Raw genomic sequence first — 21,376 nt, 5'->3', positions numbered from 1 at the left:
AACTTTAAGAATCCCCTGTGAAACTAAACTGTTTACTCATCCTAAGTAAGAAGTCAAACCAGTTAATGTCTCATGATCCACTGAAGGGACAATGTTCTTCCTGTATGTGTTTATTCATGAATTCACATAGCCATATAATGATGTCAAGTCCAATCTTTCATTCCTATTGCGCCTGAAATGCCAGTTTATTTTCTCAGTCACTGTAGGACATATGCAAAAGGAAAATCCCTTTTATCATTTATTTATTTATTTATTTAAGTTTGGTTTGGTTAGATTTTCTTTGAGAAATGAGTAGTAGAGAGGGGAACGAAGCGTAATGTAAGATGAACTCCCATTTCTTCACTCAGGCACATATGCTACAGGTTAATGCCCAGAGCTACAACCAGCAGGACTCAGCCACTGTTTCTGATGATGAGCAGTGCTTTGTTGCACAAGTGATGCTGTTGTACCACAACTAATTCACCATGGAAATCAATGTCATTCCTCCCATGGGACAATGTTTCTCAGTAGGACTGAGGGTGCCTAAATTAGGTAATAATGCCATTTACACCACCCCTTGTGCAGCTTTAGTTAGTCTCATAGAATCATAGAATCACCAAAAGACCTTCAAGATCGTCCAGTCCAACCATCTACCTATCACCAATATTTCCCACGAAACCATGTGCCTCAGCACAATTTCTTACATGTGCCTCTCAACATTTCTTACAACACCTCCAGATTTATCTAGAATCACACTAGAGCTGTAATTTTTGACAATATTTTCAGCAGTTTGCTGAAAACACAGCTAGTAAGAAAGGACAGAAGTTGGTGCTGAAAGAGCAAGGTGCCTCTTTGCTTCAAATATTGATGGTCAGTACTGCTCCAATGGAAAGAGGGCACAGGAAGAGCAGCAGAACATTTTATTTGGATTTGTTCTTTTTTTAAAAAAAATAAATAAACAGCAAAACTTCACAACTGTTCACTTTGAAAGACTTCCCTTAATTTACATTTCTGAAGACAAAAATTAGGAGCCAAATACTTACATAGTATCTGTGATTAAAAAACCTTGGCCTAGAAGGAGATACCATTCTTTACACCCTGTGAGTGCCAAGCAGCAGCAGTGAGGGCTTCTGATAACATGGATGAGCATCCTAGTGCACTTGGCAGAGAGCATGTAACCAGGCCTAGCGTTGGAGCAGCTGTATCCTGTCTGGGATCCCAATGCACAGTCATATACGAACTGCATGGGTACAGTGTTTTTAACATCTTTGGTTGGCACTGAACCTAATCCTCATGTTCTGGCAGAGAACAGAATTGTGGATGTCTGCAGCCTGAGTCTGATACCCACTATTTCTGGGCAGTGTGTGTATAGTGAGTGTTGTTCATCCAGATTTGGTAGATCACAGGAAAGTGCGTACACCTCTGGCAGTGCTTTAGATCTCATGGAAAATTACTAAGAACTGATGTGTAAACATGCATCTGATGTGCCAAGAGTTTCCAGACTCACAGCAGCTTGATCAGACTGGCATATCCAGAAATGCCTGACAGCTGTGCACAACAGTCAAACTTCCCAGACAGTTTTAGGGTGGAGACAGGGAAAATGTTCAGAAAGCCTACACATACCATATTTTTAGTTCTACTGATGATTTAAAACACCCACAAAAAAATGCCTTGATACACTTTAAAGAAGACTTTTCAAGCAGACAGCATAGCATCTTCAGATTTTCCTATTAAAATTCCACTGCATAATTAATTTTCACTAATGCAAATTGATCTAGAATTACTCAATATTGTCTTACATTAACTTATTCAAGATAAATGTTCATCCTCATTAAAGTCAGTTACAATTTAAGTATTAATTGTATAGCTCAGAATGCTTCGATTCTGTGCATATGTAGCATACAGCATTTAGCATACCACTTGTTAACATGGGAGATCGCAGGTGCATACGAATCTTGTAACTGGCTGGCAAAGCACTTGTGGGTGTTTGAAATATGTTTCAAGTGTTTTGCTCAAAAACTTGTATTTCTCTTTGTAGCAGTTCAAAACAGCCATTTGTTATGCCAGCAAAAGCAGACTGGTGTGGGAATAAAAGGTATTCGTTGCATATTTTACTGACTATTTTATTTCTCTGCTTAATGTGATATTTTCCTCTGTTAAATGTCTGAAAGATATGAGATGTTTCTATCATGATTCTGATTCCTTGAATAGTACGAAGCCTGAATAATGTAGCAGTGAGGGAAAAGATGAAAGCCAACAGCTTTCTGGGCTGCACTGTGTCAACAGCAGGTTGAGGGAGGTGATCCTTCCCCTCTGCTCAGCTCTGACAGGACACTTGGAGTGCTGGGTCCTGCTCTGAGTTTCCCAGTGCAAGGGAGATATGGGCACACTGGAGATAGTCCAGCAAAGAGTCGTGTGGGTGATTAGCAGGTCAGGCTGGAGTACCTGATATGCCACAAGTAGCTGAGAGAACCTAGAATAAAAGAAGCTCTGATTAGTTGCCCGAGGTGATAGGATAGTTATGAACACTGTGAGATGCAGCTATTTTAATGACAAGTCTTAGCACCTTTGAAACATTCTGTAAAAGCTTTTGGGACCTAGTCTGCAGGGAAAGAAAGAGAGAAGCAAAGGTAACAAAAAAAAAGTAAAAATAAAAATATGCCAATCAAATCATATCAGCCCTTTTTTCAGCTTCTTCCATTTAAAGCTATTCTGGAGAGATTTCTCTTCTTCGCATGGATTCTGTTACATAAGGAATCTCATCTTACCACTTCTGTCATGTGCAAGAATCCTATCCAATATATTCAACCTCATTTTGCTCAGTGAGTTTTATTCATGTGAGTAAAGGTGGCAGATTTTATGAACTTTGTAGTTACAACAGTGGCAGAGATGTCTCCAGTCTCCTTTCCTCTGACACATCAGTTAACACCATATCCCATTACAGGAAGGAGAACTGGCCTGCCCTTTCAGTTGCCATAGTTCAGAGGCACAGTGCCATTTGCATGAAGTTACTGGAGTGGGAGAGATGACACACAATCTTGCTAGGGAAAATGGAGAGGAGGTGGTAGGCATGAAGAAAGATCATATAGTAAAAGGTTTGTGTTCGGTGCTGCAGTTCCCTTACAATGTACAGATGACCACATGCTTGCTAATATATATCTGACAACACTGAAATGTCACTGTGACCCTCAAGGGACCTGTTCATTATTCCCAGATACTGATGCTCAGGAAGACTGCACTGAAGAGGAGAAAGCCATTTTCAGGTGAACATAGAATGCATTCGCTATGCCTGAAGAAAATACCAGTGTATTTAAATAATAAGATATTTGCTTTTCAAAAGATTGGCGTAAGCTTTTGCACAGACCTGTTGGCTTAAGGGCTTATCTCTTTTAATGCTAAGGAATATTTCCACTGTGCTCTCACTACAGGCCTGCTCAGGAGCAGCTGCTTTCGCAGCACTCCATGTGTGCCTAAGCCCTTAGTGAGATGGCATTTTATGTTTGGATGATCAACATGCACATTTTTATATAACCAGCCTTTGTGTCTGCTAAGATAAGAAGAATCTTCCCTTAGCATTCTTCTTTAAATGCCAAAAGCCCTTTTGTTTAACTACAATGTGTCAAACAAATGCTTATCTATTACACTCTTCCCAACAAGAAGCCACTGTTTATTCTTGCTATCTCTTTACTTAATGCATCTGATACTTTTATACCTCTCCCAAGTCTACTCAAGTGTTTTCCTAACATTTTTCACTTTGATGCCCCTGTACCTTGTTAACTTACAACTCCTTGGTGCCATGTTAAAGCTGGTAGATGAAAAGTGTTTTCCAGCTTTTACTTCACATATTAGTGGCAGGTTGCCTTTTTTCCCCCCTCCCTCCTTTTTCAAAAGCACTTGCATGCTAGGAGTGTTCTTGTGCTTGGCAGTAATACATCCCATTGACAAGCTTCCTCTCTCTTCCCTTGGGTTTCTGTGTGTCCTAGGACACCCTGTATGACTCTGAGGAAGCTGGAGGGGCTGATGCCAGTGGGGAGTTATTTAGGATCTTCTTTTCTACTTCTTCTCTTTCCCTGATCCACCATCACCACATCGGACAAGTCTTAGGTCTGCTAGCATATCTAGGCCTAACACTGCACAAAAGGAGAGGTGAAAAAAATCTTTCTTTCTAAAATGAAGCTGTTCCAAAGGATGGTTTATATGACCTTGATCTCTTCAGCTGTACCTGCTGCAGTCTCTTCCTGCAAACATCACACAAATAGTTTGTAAAAGGAAGTAAGAGACAGCAAAGATTTACTTTCACTACCGTTTCATCCTGGATATTTTTGCTAAGATTGAATCAGTAAAAAAAAAAACAAAACAAACAAACAAACAAAAAAACAAAAAAACAACACCATAAGATATGGTTTGGTTTTTTTCTTTTTCTTTTTTTTTTTTTTTTCTTTTGTAGATGAATATTCTACAGAAATTGAATCATTTTTTAAGTAGGTATAAATACCTTGAAACAAGTCTTGATGTCATTCTGCCTCCACTCCTTGCCCTCTGAACACCATCTGGAAAAATCACCTTGTGCTCCCATGTGAGGTACATCCCCTTTCTTAGGGGGCAAGTGGGCAGCTCTGCAGGCACTGAGCTCTGCCAGGCTCCTTGCCCTGCTGAAAGCCATTCTCAAAACACCTCGCAGCCCATCTCATCTGTTCTGCAGTACAGGAATTTCGTGAATTCAGGCTCAACCCAGAAGCACATTCACATTCTTCAATCACATTGAAAACATTCTCTTGGGCATTAGCAACCAACACACCTTTGTGGGTGTGTGCTGTAAACATTGCAGACCTCAACAAGACAATGCCTGACAGGGCTCTGCTGCTCAGCACTGCTGCTGAAATAAAATGGCAGTGGAAGAGGCAGAAATTTCATTTTGAAATTCATCTGAAGTAGATTTCAGACCTTTTTCAGGTGCCTGCTCCTTGCATTCCCTATAGAAAAGCTCAACATTAGACTTAACATAAGAAACATGTTGTTTCTGGAGCAAGTGGAGCTAGGGTGAGGGAAATATTGTAACAATGAGTTTTCATCTTGAATGTCTCCCCCTTCAGCATCAAGAACTGGATGTCCAAGAACACTTTGGAAGAGCAGGAGATAACATAAACTGGTCTGAAAATGTAAGTAAGTGAACAGTTTGTTCTGGGGAAAGGTGGGTCTTCATGTTGTGCACCAGCTGTCAAAAGAGCATGCTAGGTTTTCTGTCCTGCAGGCTGCAAATCAACCTCTTCTACCACCCAGCAGAGCCCACTAACTGCTGGGTTAAAGGCTGCTCTGGGCAAAAATATCTTTGCTCTCCTTCCATACCTAATAGGAAAGTATTTTTTCCCACTATGGAAATTTTAATTGATATTATTTATATAATATTTATTATGTAATATAATAATATTATATATAATAATATAAATATTATATAATATTAATATTTTATATATGGTATATAATATTTAATATTATATAATAGTAATTTAATATAATTAATACTTAATTATGCTTTAGAGAGCATGGGCTGGTAAGTAAATGAGCCCAAGCAGATTTGGAATCACAGGGAAAGGGAAATTCAAGAATCCAGCTTGAAAGAAAAATACTTTTCTACATTTTTTCAAACAACTTTGCATGCGAGCCCTGCAAGTTCTATGCCTCCTTCTTGAAAAAAGAAAAAGAAAAGAAAAAAAAAGAAAAAAAAAAAAAGGTAGAAGTAGCTTTCCTTTTATCCAGCAAGAAGGGAGATAACCTCACCCCTAATATATGTCCATTATGTGACAGTTTGGGACACATCTAGATTTTGGCAAGGTTGAGTGCAACAGCTGTATTCCCAATTACAACCACCTAGGCAAGGGCAACAGCCTCACCTCTGACTTTGTTTTTTTTCAGCCTTTGCCAGCTTTATCAAGCACTGACTCCAGTGCTCTCCCATCCTTCTTCCTTTTCACTGCTTTCTCCTACTATCCCTTTTCCCTACATTCTGACACCCAGATGTATTCCTACTAGGATGCATCTGTTTTGTTTCTAGATTATCTGCATCTGCTCTACTTCTGGGAAAGCAAACTATGTTTTGTCTAAACTTTTATACGTGCCTCAGACTGCTCAGCTCAATTGCTGTCCAGTTCCTAGAGCCTATACCTGACAGATCGGCGTGTTTGACTTGTTTGAAATGTGATTGAAATGCATTAATGCCTGAAGGTTTATTAAGAGAGATAGTATTTTTTCAAAATAATAAAGTAATTCTTAATGTAGTCATGAACTCAGTTCAGAAAATATTAGTCTTTTAAAAAATATCTCTTAGAAATATCTCCTTAAGTGCAGCAATTTGCAAGCTTGTAAGAAATGTGTCTTTTCCGTTTGCATTAATGGTTGAATATTTGTTGCTGTTTCTTATTTTTTGTAGGGTTTTTGTTTGTTTGTTTGTTTTCTTAAAGCCCACCTGAGATTAAAACCTGAGTTAACCACAGAAAAGACTGAAAATTGTTCTCAAACTTTCCTGAGCACAATTAATCTAATCCTTTAACAGCTGGCAGCTGCAGTAATTACTTTCAGATTATACCTAAAGTCTGTTGAAATCTAATTACTCTGATCTACGAACCAGGTAATTAAGGTAAAAACTCCAGCATTTTCTTAGACCTCATTAACTTATTTCCTTTGAAAATCATTAGCTAATGATGGTACATTAAGAGTTTATCCATAAAATGACAATGAATAATTGAAACCTTTGTCCTGGGACATCAGAGGTCAAAATAGTGTTTAACTGCTCAATGTCTCGATGGCTATTTCTTCATTTACAGTGCAAATATCATGCCAGTTTGGGGAGAACAAACCAATTGAACTGGGAAAGTGGCCAGGAAGGACAAATATTTTCCTTTTCATTTATTTGGTATCCATAAAATAACTCAGGACTTCCACTGAGATATGCAGACCCCTGAGAAGCATCACTACCTGTTAATGCTCAGGCTGTCTGGAGCTCGAATTCAAGAGCAAAGAGACACCTGGACCTGACTGTTGTGTCAGTGGGCCTTTGAATGTGGAAATGCTGTGATTTTAGCCTTGTTGCTGGCTGCCTGGCCTGATTCCCTGTCTCAGAGCTGTTTGCAAGCTCTGAGATGCTCTGTGCTATGGCTCCACCTGCAGCATCCTCCTCTCTCCCCAGTGCAAAGGTTGTACACAGCCAGAGGATGAGCTTTTCACTGATATATATTGAAAATTTTGGATCCTTGTGCTTTGTGCTTGTTAGGAAACAAAGAGAAAGAGTGATATGTATCTCTCACCCCAAATGAGAGTGTACTGAGATGCCTATGAGACACAGTTACCAACCAAGATGCTAGGAATGACTGAAAGAGGCAGGGTAGCCCTTACGTGGTGGCTAAACTAAGCTGCTTACCTTTATTTTGACATGAGTCTAAAGCTTGTGTTATTTTGAACTATATTGTAAGCTGTAACCCACAAGATGCAGCAGGCAGGGGTTGTGTTGCCATCCTCTGCTCTCCATCCTGGGAAGGCAGCTCCAGCCATTCCCATTCTCCAGGTAAAGTTTTTGTAAGGATGGAGGACCCAAGTCAGCAGACTTCCTGAGAAACTTCTGCCTTCAGGCCCCCTGTCCCAGTTTTCCTCAACTTCTGGTGCCATGGATTTTTTTAATGAATTCTCCATATTGTGTTGTCATCTGGAAGAGTGTGATTGGCATCTGGATCTGACTCTGCTAGACATTGTGATGATGCACAATGCAAACTCAGTTCTTTCTTAATAATCATATCTAATGTACAAAAGGAAAACTAATTCTACAACTATATGGACTACCTAATGACAGAAGTTGATGGATAAACCAATGCTTTATTGACGTCTGTGTAACAAACCAAACAACAGAAATTCTGTTAGTTACTTAAGAGCTCTGCAGAGTAAGCACATTGGGCTCAGGATCTCTTGGGGCTGTCTCCTGAGCATCAGGTGCAGCACTTACCTGTTGCATAGAATCTTAGAGAAGGAGTTCATCCGTACTGAAGTATGTAAAAAAAAAAAAAGCCTAAAATCTTTAATTGCAGCTGCTCTGTAGAACAGCAACTTCAGTAGGAAATTGTCAAAGCGCTGGCTTTGGATCATAACTCAAAGAAAACTTTTGGGACATCATCTGTTGGACCATGAAGGACCTGAGTACATATTTGCTGTGATCACTGTACACAGGGGGAAGGAAACAGTCCAAAACTGAATGTAAGTTGCCTTCAATTTTCTCTCCAATAATGATACATCATTTATGAAGTCAAGAAAGTGATAAACTTAGATTTTTTTTGTAAGGCATTTTATTAAGGAAATTAATTGAACAAATCAGCTAATTAAAAAAAAAAATTAAGGATACAAGTATCGATTCAATATAAGAGAGATGCCCACATGGCTATTCAGGAAATCCTTCTGTAAAGAAATTACCAAGACCAGTTTACCAGTCGAAATTCGGACTGGCAACCAAGTCCTCAATCAGTTTTCGGCCAATTTTCCTTGCTGCTTCAGTAGACATTGACTTTTGCCAGAGCTTCAGTGACAGTCCTCCTTGGAAAGAAACACAATGTGACACTGTCAGATTAACATGGACTACATGCAGCTCGAGGCACACAAGGGATGAAGCACATGTCTGGCTGCAAACACCTAACCACTCTTCTGAGGATAGTGACAAGGCTGGAGCATGCTGATGGTGTAGTAATTGCCTACAGCTATGTAGGAAGACACAGGCTATTCATTCAGCTTGGGTTCCTTTGTATTGATGGACAACTTGGCTTGTTCCCTTGTCACCAGTGTTGCAAATCAACGTGATTGAAGACACATGTCAGGGCCTTGTTCTGGAGTTGCACATAGCTTCATAGCTTATGAAGCAATGGCCTGATGGTTACAGTCATGCATATTTCTGTTTTTACTCTAAATAAGCAAAGAATTTACTCTTCTACCCCTCTGAGGCCTCAAGCTAAAGAAGTGAATGACCCCTATACTTTCATCAAGGCAATTAGCAGTCATTCTCCATGAAGCATTCCTGACCAGTCCTGCTTTAGCACCAATTTGTACAATTCTCATTGCCGGCTCCCCTCTGCTCTGTTTAAAAGTTTGAAGAATCCGGCTCAACAAAACAGTACATCTCATTTTGTCACGGGTGCTGTAACAACAAGGTCTAGCTTTTCAGATCCATTTTTAGGCTTTCAGTCCAGAGCCAAATATAGTTGAATATAGTTTAAAGTTCCATTTATGATCTGCAAAGCTATCAGCAGGTTGAGCTAGCTTGCATACAACCCTCAACTGAAAGCAAAGCTCAACCCTTCAAAGCAGAGTCAGGGAAATCTCCAGCCTGCAAAGCCAGGAATTTCAGATAGATACCACACTGTTAATGGCTACATTCATATTGAACATCTTCAGCATCCTTGCCTCTTCTTTCTCCCTTCGGTCCTGCATTCATCTGCTCTGCTGCCCTGGTACTCTGCTCCTTGATTTCTACCCTGCAATCCTGCTTTCCCTTGCTGTCCCCACAGTGGAGAGAGGAATTCTAGATTGGTAAAGAAACCTGTTTCTATGATCCATTGCATAGGCTACCATGCAGGGGACAGAGCTCTTAAGAGAAACCCTGAACTGTGACATAGGTTACCAGTCATATGACAAAGCTGTTATGATCCTTATTCTAATTATGAAGCAATGTTCACCATTATGTGTGAGGAAAACAATTTGTGGTGTGAGGATGCTCTTTTGTAACACATAATATCTTCATTAATCAGTCTTCCAACACTAAATACAGCTACTGAATTTTCATTGAAGTATTTGGACAGAAGATCACAAAAACAAAACAAAACAACAACAACAAACAAACTATGGCTCTGGATACTAGCTTTATGTTGTAACTTCATACTGTGTTTTCATTTAAATAGCTTCCTTTCATAAAGGACAAATAAATAAATAGTATCAGCCCATCCAAATACTGTAATTATATGTCTCACCACTGGATGGTGATGCAGAACTTATTTTAGTTAAAGCTGTCTAAAAGATAGTGTTCTAGTGCTGGGAGAGAATTCTGTGGGTCTGCGTAATGTTTTCCATAAAACCAAAGATTGAGATGGAAAACAAAAACATATCCCGCAAAAACAAAAACAACAACCAAGCAGAATACTTGTGGACATACAAACCATTGTTTTTGATCTTTTGCTCTTTTTTTTTCTTTTTTTTTCTTTTTTTTTTTATTATGACCTCAACTGATCCAGTAAATTGATTTACAGCTTTGATGGTTTCAGATTTAACTTGTGAAATGCAAGCTGGTGATCATTTTTAAAGTTCCTGGGTAAACTGGAGAAAAAAAAGAGCAAGATCATATGGTCCTACAAATATAACCTTTGTCTAATGTGAAGTCCCCATCACATACTGTCAACGTTATCTCACTGCTATACTTTCTTTCTTTCTTTCTTTCTGGTTCACTTGTGGTTATATTTTTATTCATGCTTTTTTACTGTTCATCTCTATGAAGTGATTTTACTACCGTATACTGAAAATCACTTCATTCATGTGGAGAAAAGTACAGAAACAGAAGATGTAAGATATCTATGGACTACCAGCTTCTTTAGGTGGGGCTCATACCTGTTAATTGATTTGCTCTGTTAAGAGCTCTCAGTGATACAAGAACTTTGTTTTGCTGTGAACTGAAGCCACTGATGGATGGGAGGACATCCCCTTCAACAAGCATCCTCTGGGGCAGGAAAGTCTGGAAGTGGTTTGTGGTCTGCAAATCTGTAGAGAAATGTGTGGCTGCAATGAAATCTACACCATTAGCCCAGTCTTCACCAAAATTTGCTTCTGGAACAGCAAGGTATTTTAAACTGTAAGAAATAAAAGTAAAAAATTATCAGATAATTGAAAGCCACAATAGAACACAGTAATCTATCATTTATACCGAATGAGTTTTGATCAGTGTGAAATCCTGAGCAATCTCAATTTAGTAGTGACTTAAAACCTCCTGCAGCACTTTATGTATAATTTCTCCTGGCATAACCATCTCTGGACAGGTTAGATACAGCTCCTGGCTGAGGCCCTGGCTTTCAGATAGGAATCAGCATATTGTGTAAACCCATAGCCTGCCTGCCTATCACAGCCTGTTGTGCTGATGCTTCATCTCTTGCCGGATATCTCCCACTCCTCTAGAGGGAAAGCCCAGAGCCTCATACAAGCATTGTTCAGGCATTATCCTAGCAAACAGGCATAGAGGTAAGAAGGTCCCCATGGCCACCTTTCTCATTCCCATACCTGTCCTGGAATTTGGGCAGCGCATAAGCAATGGAGGCAACATGCGCCTTCCACATGTAGTGGAGAGCATCATCCAGCACAAAGGAGGACTTCGCTGAGTTCATGGTTTTTTGCTCTGTAGACTGCAGATACTGCAGCAATAGGGAGAAAAAAGCAGAGAAATGAGAGAATGTTTTGAAATCAATACATTTTTCACACTTACATACTTCACAGTAGAATAAGCTTTCAAGCTAAAGAAAATTGCTTATGAGTAGTTAGAATGTATTACATGTACTTTGTAAATAACTGTACTATCTGACATAGGGAGAAATTATTAATATAGATTTCTAGAATGAATTTCTATTCTGACTGAAATTAGTAAGATTTGCAATTCTTTAACTTCAACAGAGTGAATGTTTTTCCCATATAATTTAGGTATTCTGTCACAGTAATTTGGACTCTTGTATCTGAGTGCAGTGGAAGTTTCCATGTGAAAATACTGAATTTCTCAAAAAACAGTTACAGCTGCAAATGCTAAGAAATTTCAAAAAATAAGAAAATGAACCTTAATGGTTGTAATTATGTGATCATTTATAATAACTTCCTAAATATACTGTTTAGTATAAAGAATTTGCAGAAAACAAATCCAGCCTTGTTCTTAAAACCTATTCCTCTACTTAAAATCACCAGGTTACTTGTGGTTTTAATTTGCTGATCATTATCTATTACCTGACTGTGAACAAAAACATTGAATAAAGGTTATCTATAAAAAGCATTATTGAACCTATGAAGTAAGAAGTACAGTTATATTTGTGACTGGAGAGCAACTGGATGATGTGGAAACAGAGTACGTAGATGTATTAAAAATATCCTCCTGAATTTCAGTTTTTTTGATGTTCAAAGGAATAAAAAGGCCCTATAAAACCATCTCAAGACCATTTCTCTAGAGTAATATCTATCTTGCCTGCATAACTTGGAATTGCTAACATTAGGAAACAAGTGTAACCGTTAACAGCCTCTAGGGACAGATGCTAAAATACAAAATTAGCTTGAAACGAAGGAAAAGAATAAATAACCTGTAAAAATCCTGTCTTTCTCATCTCTCATTCATTTTATGTCATGCTTTGCTTTTTTCCACTGCTTACCTTTTTTTATCAAGTTGTTATTGAAAGTAAATCAAGCCATCAAAGTGCAACAAATAATAATAAGAGTTTTAAAAAGAAATATTCGAGTATAATCTCCTACAAAATATTTTAAAAACGTAAAATTGTTTACTTCAAAGTAAGCCTTCCACTCATCCATGAGCTCAGGAATGCGGGAACGGCAGTCAGCAACACTGTAACAGAAATCATCTCTTCGGTCCTCTGGCGGCAGAATTTCTACCTCATACTTCACCTTTCCAAAGAGGCCAGCTTCCACTGCACCCAAAAAGGGTATGATAGCCAGGTAGTAATTCATACCTGCAGTAAGAATTGGAAAGGAGAAGGCTTTAACTGATAAGAAGCAAACAATTTCCACATGGAGAAATGAAACCTCTACAACAACAAATGCAGTCATTTCAAAATGCCACCGATACAATTATGTCCAGCAGTGGGACGTATGTACTGAAATCCCCTAGTAGTAATAACTGTATTGATTCATATACAACTTTCAATATTAATTTATATGTTGGCTGTAAGCATGTAGGAAAGCCAAGTTCAGCTCCTGCCTGCGCTGGACCAAATCTTCTATGAAAATGTTTGTATGACTTTTGATGTTCTTCATGTTGGAAGAACAATTTTAGATTCTCCTCTTGATTGTGTCCTTCTTTGTAGAAATAAATTTTAATGACTTCCAGCAAAGAACAGTCTAAAGCTCAGATTTGTTGGGTAGGTAGCTCTGAGCCATAGAGTTAAGAGGTCATTTGCTCATGCTTAATCTCAGTGCCATAGATTGCCCTGCTATTTGCACATGGTTCCAGCAGTGAGGACCAAAATCACCAAAGCACTATACCCTATCGTATATCCCTATCCTAATAATTATTCCAGCTCCTGTATGTGCATGGGCCTGGCTAGGGATTCTAGAGGAGATGTATAGCCAGTGACAAGAGCCAAACAGAGGCCCCAGGTGATGAGAAGACAGTGTCTCACTGGGAGTCATTACTAAGCTGAGTCTTTCTTTTCATTCATTGTTTTCACCAGAGAAGCTGAAACTTGGATTTCACACCAGAATACGCTTAAATTCTTTCAAATATGTTTGAACGTATTACTTATTTATACCTGCTTGGGGAACTCAGACAACAGAACAGTGCGACAGAGGAATACACTGAATATTATTCTAGGTCAAAAGGAGGACAGCACTTCTTCAGCAGCAGTCTTTCAAGCAGAGTTTCTTTTACTTTGGGACATGTTAAATGTGAGTTTCTGGCTTCAGCTTATTCCCAGCTTAGTATGACTATGCATGCCAGGGAGGGTTGCCCTGGAGACCAGACCAAGCCGCTTACATCCTCAGAACAATAAGGCATTTATCTGCAGTCTGAAATATTTTTTGTGTATTCCTGGTACAACAGGGTAAATCAAGGCTGAGATCATACATTCCCTGGAGGAAAACTTGCTATCATGAAGACTTACAGTGTTCAAAAGTAAGTGAAGAGCAGGAATGCAAATACTGAAGATAAATCTGATTTCTGTTCCAGGATTTCTGTTTCTGATTTCTGTTCAGCACAGATCTATGCAGTGACCCCTCTTACTTGCCAATGCATGGGACACCTTCTCCTGAGCACCTAGTTGTATTTATACTCACAGACACAAATTGAACTTGGATTGAGTATCACAGTGAAATTTGGTTTAGCACTACATATACATTTTAATTTACTCTGTGCTCACAGTTTTGGTCACATGAGGAGATATGAAATCAGTTTCTATTTCACTGTCAGAAGCCTCCACAACAAAGCACGGGTGTGATGGGGATAGAGAGAGCAATTCACTGCAGCCAAGCAGCAGGTCTTGTGGAAATGTGCACTCACAGCAGAACAGCAAGGAAGCAGAGTGAGTGAGGGACAAAAGTGATGGAATGAAAATGTGCTGGAGAGGGAAAGGTTTTCCCTTTTCAGTGGAGGGGAAGTGCATTGAAAAAAAAAAGAAGAGAGAGAGAGATTTTCATATTTTTATTGACGTTAGATGTAAATACTGACTGTAAGTCAAGCTTGTCCTTTTTTTTCTCCCCTCCTATCTGTCAGTTCCATTTTTTGAAAAAAATGGAAGCTGATCTTTCCACAAGAGACAGACTTCCAGTTTCATAAAAAAAAAAAAAAACAAAGAGCTTAAAAATACTGACTTTGACTCAAATTGGATACAAGGAAAACTTTAGTGGTTTTGTCTGTTTGCATTTAAATAATGTGTTCATTCAGCTTTTTGGATAATGGAAACAAAAGATCCTTCTATTTAGACTGGTCATGTTTATGTTACTCAGTTTTCCTTGATGTAGGAAAATTATTAAAGTATTTTTGATTTATCAAATGAGAAAATGTAACTGTGATTTTTATTTTACTTTTGGACTCAGAAAAAAAAATTGTCTTTTAAGATCAACTCTGTGAAAAATCTATCCATACATTGTCCTTTAAGAAGCCCATTTCCACATAAACACTGGCTGTAAAAATTACCAGAGGAAAAGAAGCTACATGCGTGTGCTAGCATTTGAGACAAAGAGCATTGTAGTGCTGGTGTTTTTTTCATTTATACTGGAAGTGTTATTTGGTGGATTGTTCTGCAGAGCAATAGATACCTTTGACTTACGTGCGGCATACTAGATCACATCCTTTACTCTTTGCAAAGTTCTGAGCTTAAGGACAAAATATTCCCTACTATTTAAAAACCTACTACTTGCTGTCTCACATTCTGTAATTTCTCACATGATTCAGAAAAATCTTGCAGAAAATCTTGCAGTGGACCTCATGTACCACAGGAGGATGAGGTGCTCCACCACATCGACCAAGACTGATATCAACAACACGCATGGCTGAACTATGTCACGGTTGGCCCTTCACTAAAATTTGTCACTTTATTTTTTATTGGCACTGCCTAATGCAAAGGTGGTTCCAAACTCTTGCCCTCTAGGACACAAATCATATTTTGAAGAACACTGTGATAGAGTATACTTACAGGACCACCAACTTCTTACAGATATACACAGGTTTCTGTGGCCACAGGAAGTCCCATTGGTAGGATCTGCTAATCTGCCTAAATAAAATGAAAGAATGCACCAATTATTTCTCAATTATTTTTTTTTACACAAGAAATCCAATTGAGATGAATACATATCTATATACATCAGTAAATCATTGAGAATTTTGCTAAGAGAAGTAGAACAATTGCTGTTGTCCTGCTTCATAAACTGCTGTTGCTATAGTAGTTGAATTTCTCAGTCAATACTTCATGCAGCACATAGTAACATGACCTTGTTTTACAGTTAAATTTATTGCTCACTGTAAATGTATTCTAGGAGTTTAAGGAACTGCCTAAAAGTGGGATATCACAATGATATTTTTATAGATACATAAATATACATGAACAAACAGCCATAAACATGTGCATAGCTGATGGATCATTCTCTGTAGATGCAAGTCTGCTTTTGTAGGAGAGCTGTTTAACGACCAGAATAGTACAAATTAAGTGTGCTAGTAATTGTATCACCTAATTGGGCTTTGTGCTACAGAATCCCTTTCAGTTTAATGATGCATACAAACATTGCCTTCTTGTTAAGCTAAGCATGCAAATGTTGTTGTAGCTGATTAGCAGAGTTTTCAAGTATCTGTTCTGTAACAAACAAGCAAGATATTTCACAATTATTTGTGACAGCATGTAAGACATATTTCACTTTAAGCACATGACATGGAGGAGTAGCATAACTCCTTAAAGCACTCAGTTATGTACATCGCATGGTAAATAGTCATGTAAGGAGTCAGGAAATCTGTTTTAAGAACATGACATGGAAGTACCATAGTCAGGTTCAATGACATAAGATGTTCCAGAAGCTCTCAATCCCCGCCCTGAAGAGCACCTGCTCTCTAATGAGTCAGCTGAATACAGATGTTGCAAATTCTGTCAGAATCACAGAATCACAGGATGGCCAGGGTTGGAAGGGACCTCAAGGATCATGAATCTCCAACTTCCCTGCCACATGCAGGGCCACCAACCTCCACATTTAATACTACACCAGGCCTCCCAGGGCCCTATCCAAACTGCCCTTGAACACCTCCAGGGATGGGGCATCCACAACCTCTCTGGGCAGCCTGTTCCTGAACCTCACCACTCTCTCTGTAAAGAACTTCCCCATGACATCCAACCTAAATTTTCCCTCCCTCAACTTAAAACCCTTTCCCCTTGTCCTGCTGTTATCTACCTTTTAAAGAGTTGATTCCCCTCCTGTTTGTAGGCTCCCTTTAGGTACTGAAAGGCTGCAATGAGGTCACCCCTCAGCCTTCTTTTCTCCATGCTAAACAAGCTCAGCTCCCTCAGTCTGTCTTCATAGGGGAGTTGCTCCAGTCCCCTGATTATCTTCATGGCCCTCCTCTGGACCGTCTCCAACAGCTTCAACTCTAACAGAGTTTTCTACTTTGCTGCTTGACTTTACGTTTTCTTTTCTTTACACTTACTCTAATGTCTCACCTACTACTGAGATACGAGTAAAAATATTTTTGTGCCATTATTCCCTCTTTTCCTTCTTTGTAAGTATAGATACTACTTTTCCTACTCTTCACGCGTGTTATGCCAACTGAAACTTTCTTAAAATCCTTGATCCTGGATTTGTACTTTTATATGCAAATATGGGGGTAGAGACTATTCAGTTCCCTCAGTCTATGTAGTTGAACTCTTCCAGTTTAGCTCCATCTCCAAAGTAATTTCTCTTTCCACAATCACATTCTAATCAGCTATCCTGTCTTACCCATCAAGATATCCTGTCCTGCCAACACTTGCTCTACTGTAAATGTGGGCAAATTAATGATTTATTTTTATGTCCATGAGTTGCTCATTAGAAATACTTGTGCCGCTCTTATTAAACTAGCAGTTTCACTCATTCTTTGTAGTTTGTATAGAACTATACTCATAAAAATATTTTCTCAGTAATATAGTCTTCACAACCAGACAGGATGGTTAATGTGACATATTTCAGTGGTTCAGGAATCTGCTGTCCAGTACCATTTCCTCGTTTAAACTGTCCAAGATCATTCCACTCAAGCATAGCTTCTGCACGAAGGCGTCTTTGTTTCAGCCATTCACTGAATCAGCCCTTCTACACCATCCATCCCCTTTATTTTCTCTTTGTTTTCTTACATATAAAGAATGAAAAGAGGAAAAAGCCTGCTTAAACTCCAACCAAATTCTTCTTGCTGCTATTTGCCAGCTAGTGACCTTCATGGATTTTGCTACTTGTTCTACCTCCTTTTCTTTATTTTAACTTAGTATTTAATTTTCTGTTAGTTATGATTATATGTTGGCAGCCTTCCTCCACCACCAGCTGCAGTGTCTACATTTTCTTCCAGGCAAATATGCATCTTCAAAAAATCCTATGACCTCAAAAAGCTGCAGATTGCAACCAATGAACAAAAGCAAAAACAACAACGAAAGAAGTCAGACAGGTGTATTTGCTTACATCAGGAAAGAAGGATTTACTGCCAGGTACAAGTTCATACACGTAATGCTGCACCTGAGGCAGCATGTAGGAGAACACATTCCCCAACAAAGCTCTGGATACAATATTGCAGCCTTAGGACCTTTGGCATACATTTCTGCGTCTGTTTCCCTAGTATGGGATAACCAGCTAATAAGAATGATTGCTCAGAAAACCACTTGCTTTAAACTAACAGAGAGAAAAAGGGGAAAAAAAGAGAGAAAAAAAATGGGAAAAAGAAAGAGAAAATAAAAAAAAATAACAATTTTTGTAAAAAAAATACATATTTAAAAGGGTGCTTCTAAAATAATCAGATAAGGCAAAGAGGAGAAAAAGTCTCAGTGGGAGTGGTAAACGTAATTACAAAAATGAAACTCTATATAACATTATCAGCCAAAAGAAGCCTATCAGCTAACAAAATAAGAACAGTACTGCAGTGTGCAGACCCTCACATCTACCTGCAATAAACTGGGAAGACTGGGAATGCATTTGAAAAGATTTTCAGGTAACTGAAGTGTTACCTTCCTCAATCCACAGTCCTTCTGGATTCTGATCAGTTCTATGTCTAATAATATATTTTTCTATTAGAAAATCAAATAGTTATTTCTCAAAAAAAGTAAGATATTTCCTTCATCAAGAATTTCTCTTTCAAATTGGCAACATAGCATAGTATGTCAACATTTACAATCTGAGTTTGCAGTAGTCTCGCAAGGCAGAAGCCTTGTAAAAAAGTGACTCAAAGCTGGTTTGGTAAACACATATCTGTTCTAGTAGCTGAAGGACATAATTCATACCTGTACGAAATTGCCACCCATGCTGCACTGGTAATCCCCAGAGAATGTTGCCAGAATTTTGGGATCCAAAGGCCATAAAATATTTGGCTGAAGCCTTTAGCATGCTCTTATACACTCCCAGTCGTTCTCGATAGTTCCAAGGATTGATGACAATGTTGTTGTCCTTAATTGGGAAATCCAGAAGGTTTTCAGGGGCAAAGTCCCACAGTGGGGGATAGACATCTTCTCCATTGGCATCTGTGTCACTCTGTGCTGTGGCAGCTGCTGGATTCAAGGCAACAACTACTATGAGAAGAAGAGCCTTTATGAAAAAGTAGGGCCACATCATGGAGGTTTGTGACCAAGATCTTCATTGTTGCAGGGCTTTTATCATGAAAGGTGAGGGCTGGGCAAAAAGGGTGACTCAGACTGCAGAGGTCTCTGTCTCACTTCCTTCTTTTCAGTGATCCTGACTTGGCACTGCCAGATGAACAAGCTGTGACTAATGTTCCTGCCTCTATCTTTCAAGAGCAATAGCAGATATTCAAGGGGGATCAATATGACAGGAAAACATTTAAACCTGTGCTGCCCACAAAATATATCCACATTTTCCAAAAGCCCACCATGCTGCAGTACTGCTTGTACAGTAGCAATATGAACCTTTCTGTCCCTGCGTTTCTTGTTAGTTGTCATGTTTTCCTTTCCCTACCTATTTCTTCCTTGTAAAGAGCAGACAGCAGTGTCATAGATCTCATCTCTAAAACAGATGCAGGCAGGTGAGATTAGCACTGAGTGGTTCCAAACAAAGTGATTTGAGAAGGACCTGGGTGCCCCCAAGGAGCAACAGTAACATAAGCTTTAGGTATCTTTCTATTTTGGTTTTAGGACAACTTCCTATAACCATCAAACTGTTCATGTGTTGGAAGGAAGAAAATAAGCCTTGTTCTAGGCAGTACAGTACCAGGCTAGCTGTAGTTTTACCATCTGTTTTGTTTGGAATTGTTAATTATGAAGTTCTAAAGTCTCCTACTCGATCTCCATGATCTTGTAGATTCCACATGCAATACAAACACAATGAAAACACTGATAAAATTGGTGTTTGAGTTAGTTACACTTCAACATAAATGAAATTGTCAAGCTACCTTCACCTCACCTACTTGCAGGATTGTATAATCTTCAGCTGCTTGTTCTCAGATAAGCAACAGTTGCAAAACTGTAGTCAGCAAACCTACTTATCTCTGTAGTCATGCTTTCGCATGAGAAAAACTGCAAATGCTTATTTTCTTTGAAGTAGCTTTGTGAATTTTGTTCAGCTTTTTTTTTTTTTTTTTTGTTTAAGCTTTGTATGCTTAAAATAGCTTAAACCAACCACGTTGGATGAGAGCAACTCAAAACTGGCTGCAACCATAGACCTGGCTTTTAACCATAGACCTAAAGAAATGTAACAGTTCAGTTGAAATTATTTTCCATCTTTTCTGTGTACTAGGGAGATTCCCTAGTAAATAACATCATTTTTTTTCAATGATCAGTTTTAATTTGTATCTCCACTAAGGAGAAAAAAAAAACAACTATTGAAAAGCAATCAGAGATCATCAAAGTAGAGATTAATATAGACTTGTAGACTTAAGAATGGACTTGAGAACAATATTCCTATTTACAGTGCCTTATAGAAGTTAAAAATAATTGAATTTTCCTCTTTTTAAATTTGAATGAATGGAATTTATCTCATCAAAGTGTGAACCTTTGAAGATTAATCTAGCTATGCAGAGAATCAGGCATGTTGAGAATGTAAATCATTTAAAATACATCACTGAGAGATGTATTGCTCTCGGCTGACCTCAGAGGGAGTTGAAATTACAGGCTTAGATGTAGACATAAATAAGCATTCTTAGATTAAATAAAATTGATACTCTCGTTGCTTATTTTTACATAATAATTTCAGAAATGTTCTAAAATCTATTTATTTACTTGAAGCGTAAATATAAAACAATCTTGAAGGTAAACACCAAGAACTGTGCTGTTTATATTTATACATAAATAGCTCTATGTGAAATAATGAACAGTGAGCCTCATCTGAAAAGCAAATGTGCTGAAAGTTATTTGCTAAAGTGCAAGTTATATAGAGGAAATGTGATTTACGAAATAAAAGGTACAAAGGTCATAATCATGCTAGGAAATAAATTTTGGTTTGGGGACATAAGGAATTAATTAATGATGGGGATTATTTTCACCATCACTAAAAAAAGTGACCAATTTGGGATTTTGAGCTCTCTACTATGCCTTCATTTAATTGTAGAAGAGATTATGGCTTCTCCTGGTGAGAGGTACTCATAATTGTACATGAATACATAAATGATTCCATTTTCATGGCTTAAGGTCAAGATATGTGAATAAATACCTTCAGTTTTCACAGAGATACCGTATACATAAGTTTCTTCGAAAGTAATGCCTCCTATTAACTAGAAACTACAACGAAGAGTACAGCAACACTGTTTGATAGAGCATATTCTCAGCTGCAAAACACTATTTTTCAACATAGTCACCACCATTAGCCGGTATGTAATGCTAGTAAAAATCTACACAGTGATGGTTACTCACTGTCACTGTCAGTACTGCTGAAACACACCACATATCACCTCGTTGCGCCCACATCCATTGTTTGGTCTCCATCAACATTCAGCAAGTGCCAGCGAATGTCAACGGGTGTC

At 38.5% G+C, this 21,376-nt stretch overlaps 1 protein-coding gene across 1 annotated transcript; it reads right to left on the bottom strand.

Annotated features, from left to right (window-relative positions):
- Positions 1 to 8,344: 8,344 nt before the first annotated feature.
- Positions 8,345 to 19,042, bottom strand: CUNH6orf58 (chromosome unknown C6orf58 homolog). Its single transcript, XM_042823837.1, is given in 7 exon segments — positions 8,345 to 8,550; positions 10,606 to 10,844; positions 11,269 to 11,399; positions 12,523 to 12,707; positions 15,387 to 15,464; positions 18,690 to 19,015; positions 19,017 to 19,042. Coding segments are annotated over 7 exon segments (1,095 nt in total). The 3' UTR covers positions 8,345 to 8,440.
- Positions 19,043 to 21,376: the final 2,334 nt, after the last annotated feature.

The sequence above is a fragment of the Centrocercus urophasianus genome, unplaced genomic scaffold (assembly GCF_019232065.1).
Source record: "Centrocercus urophasianus isolate 14NV4802_14NV808 unplaced genomic scaffold, USGS_Curo_1.0 seq_10, whole genome shotgun sequence".
Classification (NCBI taxonomy): domain Eukaryota; kingdom Metazoa; phylum Chordata; class Aves; order Galliformes; family Phasianidae; genus Centrocercus; species Centrocercus urophasianus.
Note: the sequence above shows the minus strand (reverse complement) of the source record. Positions and strands in the feature narration are given on the sequence as shown.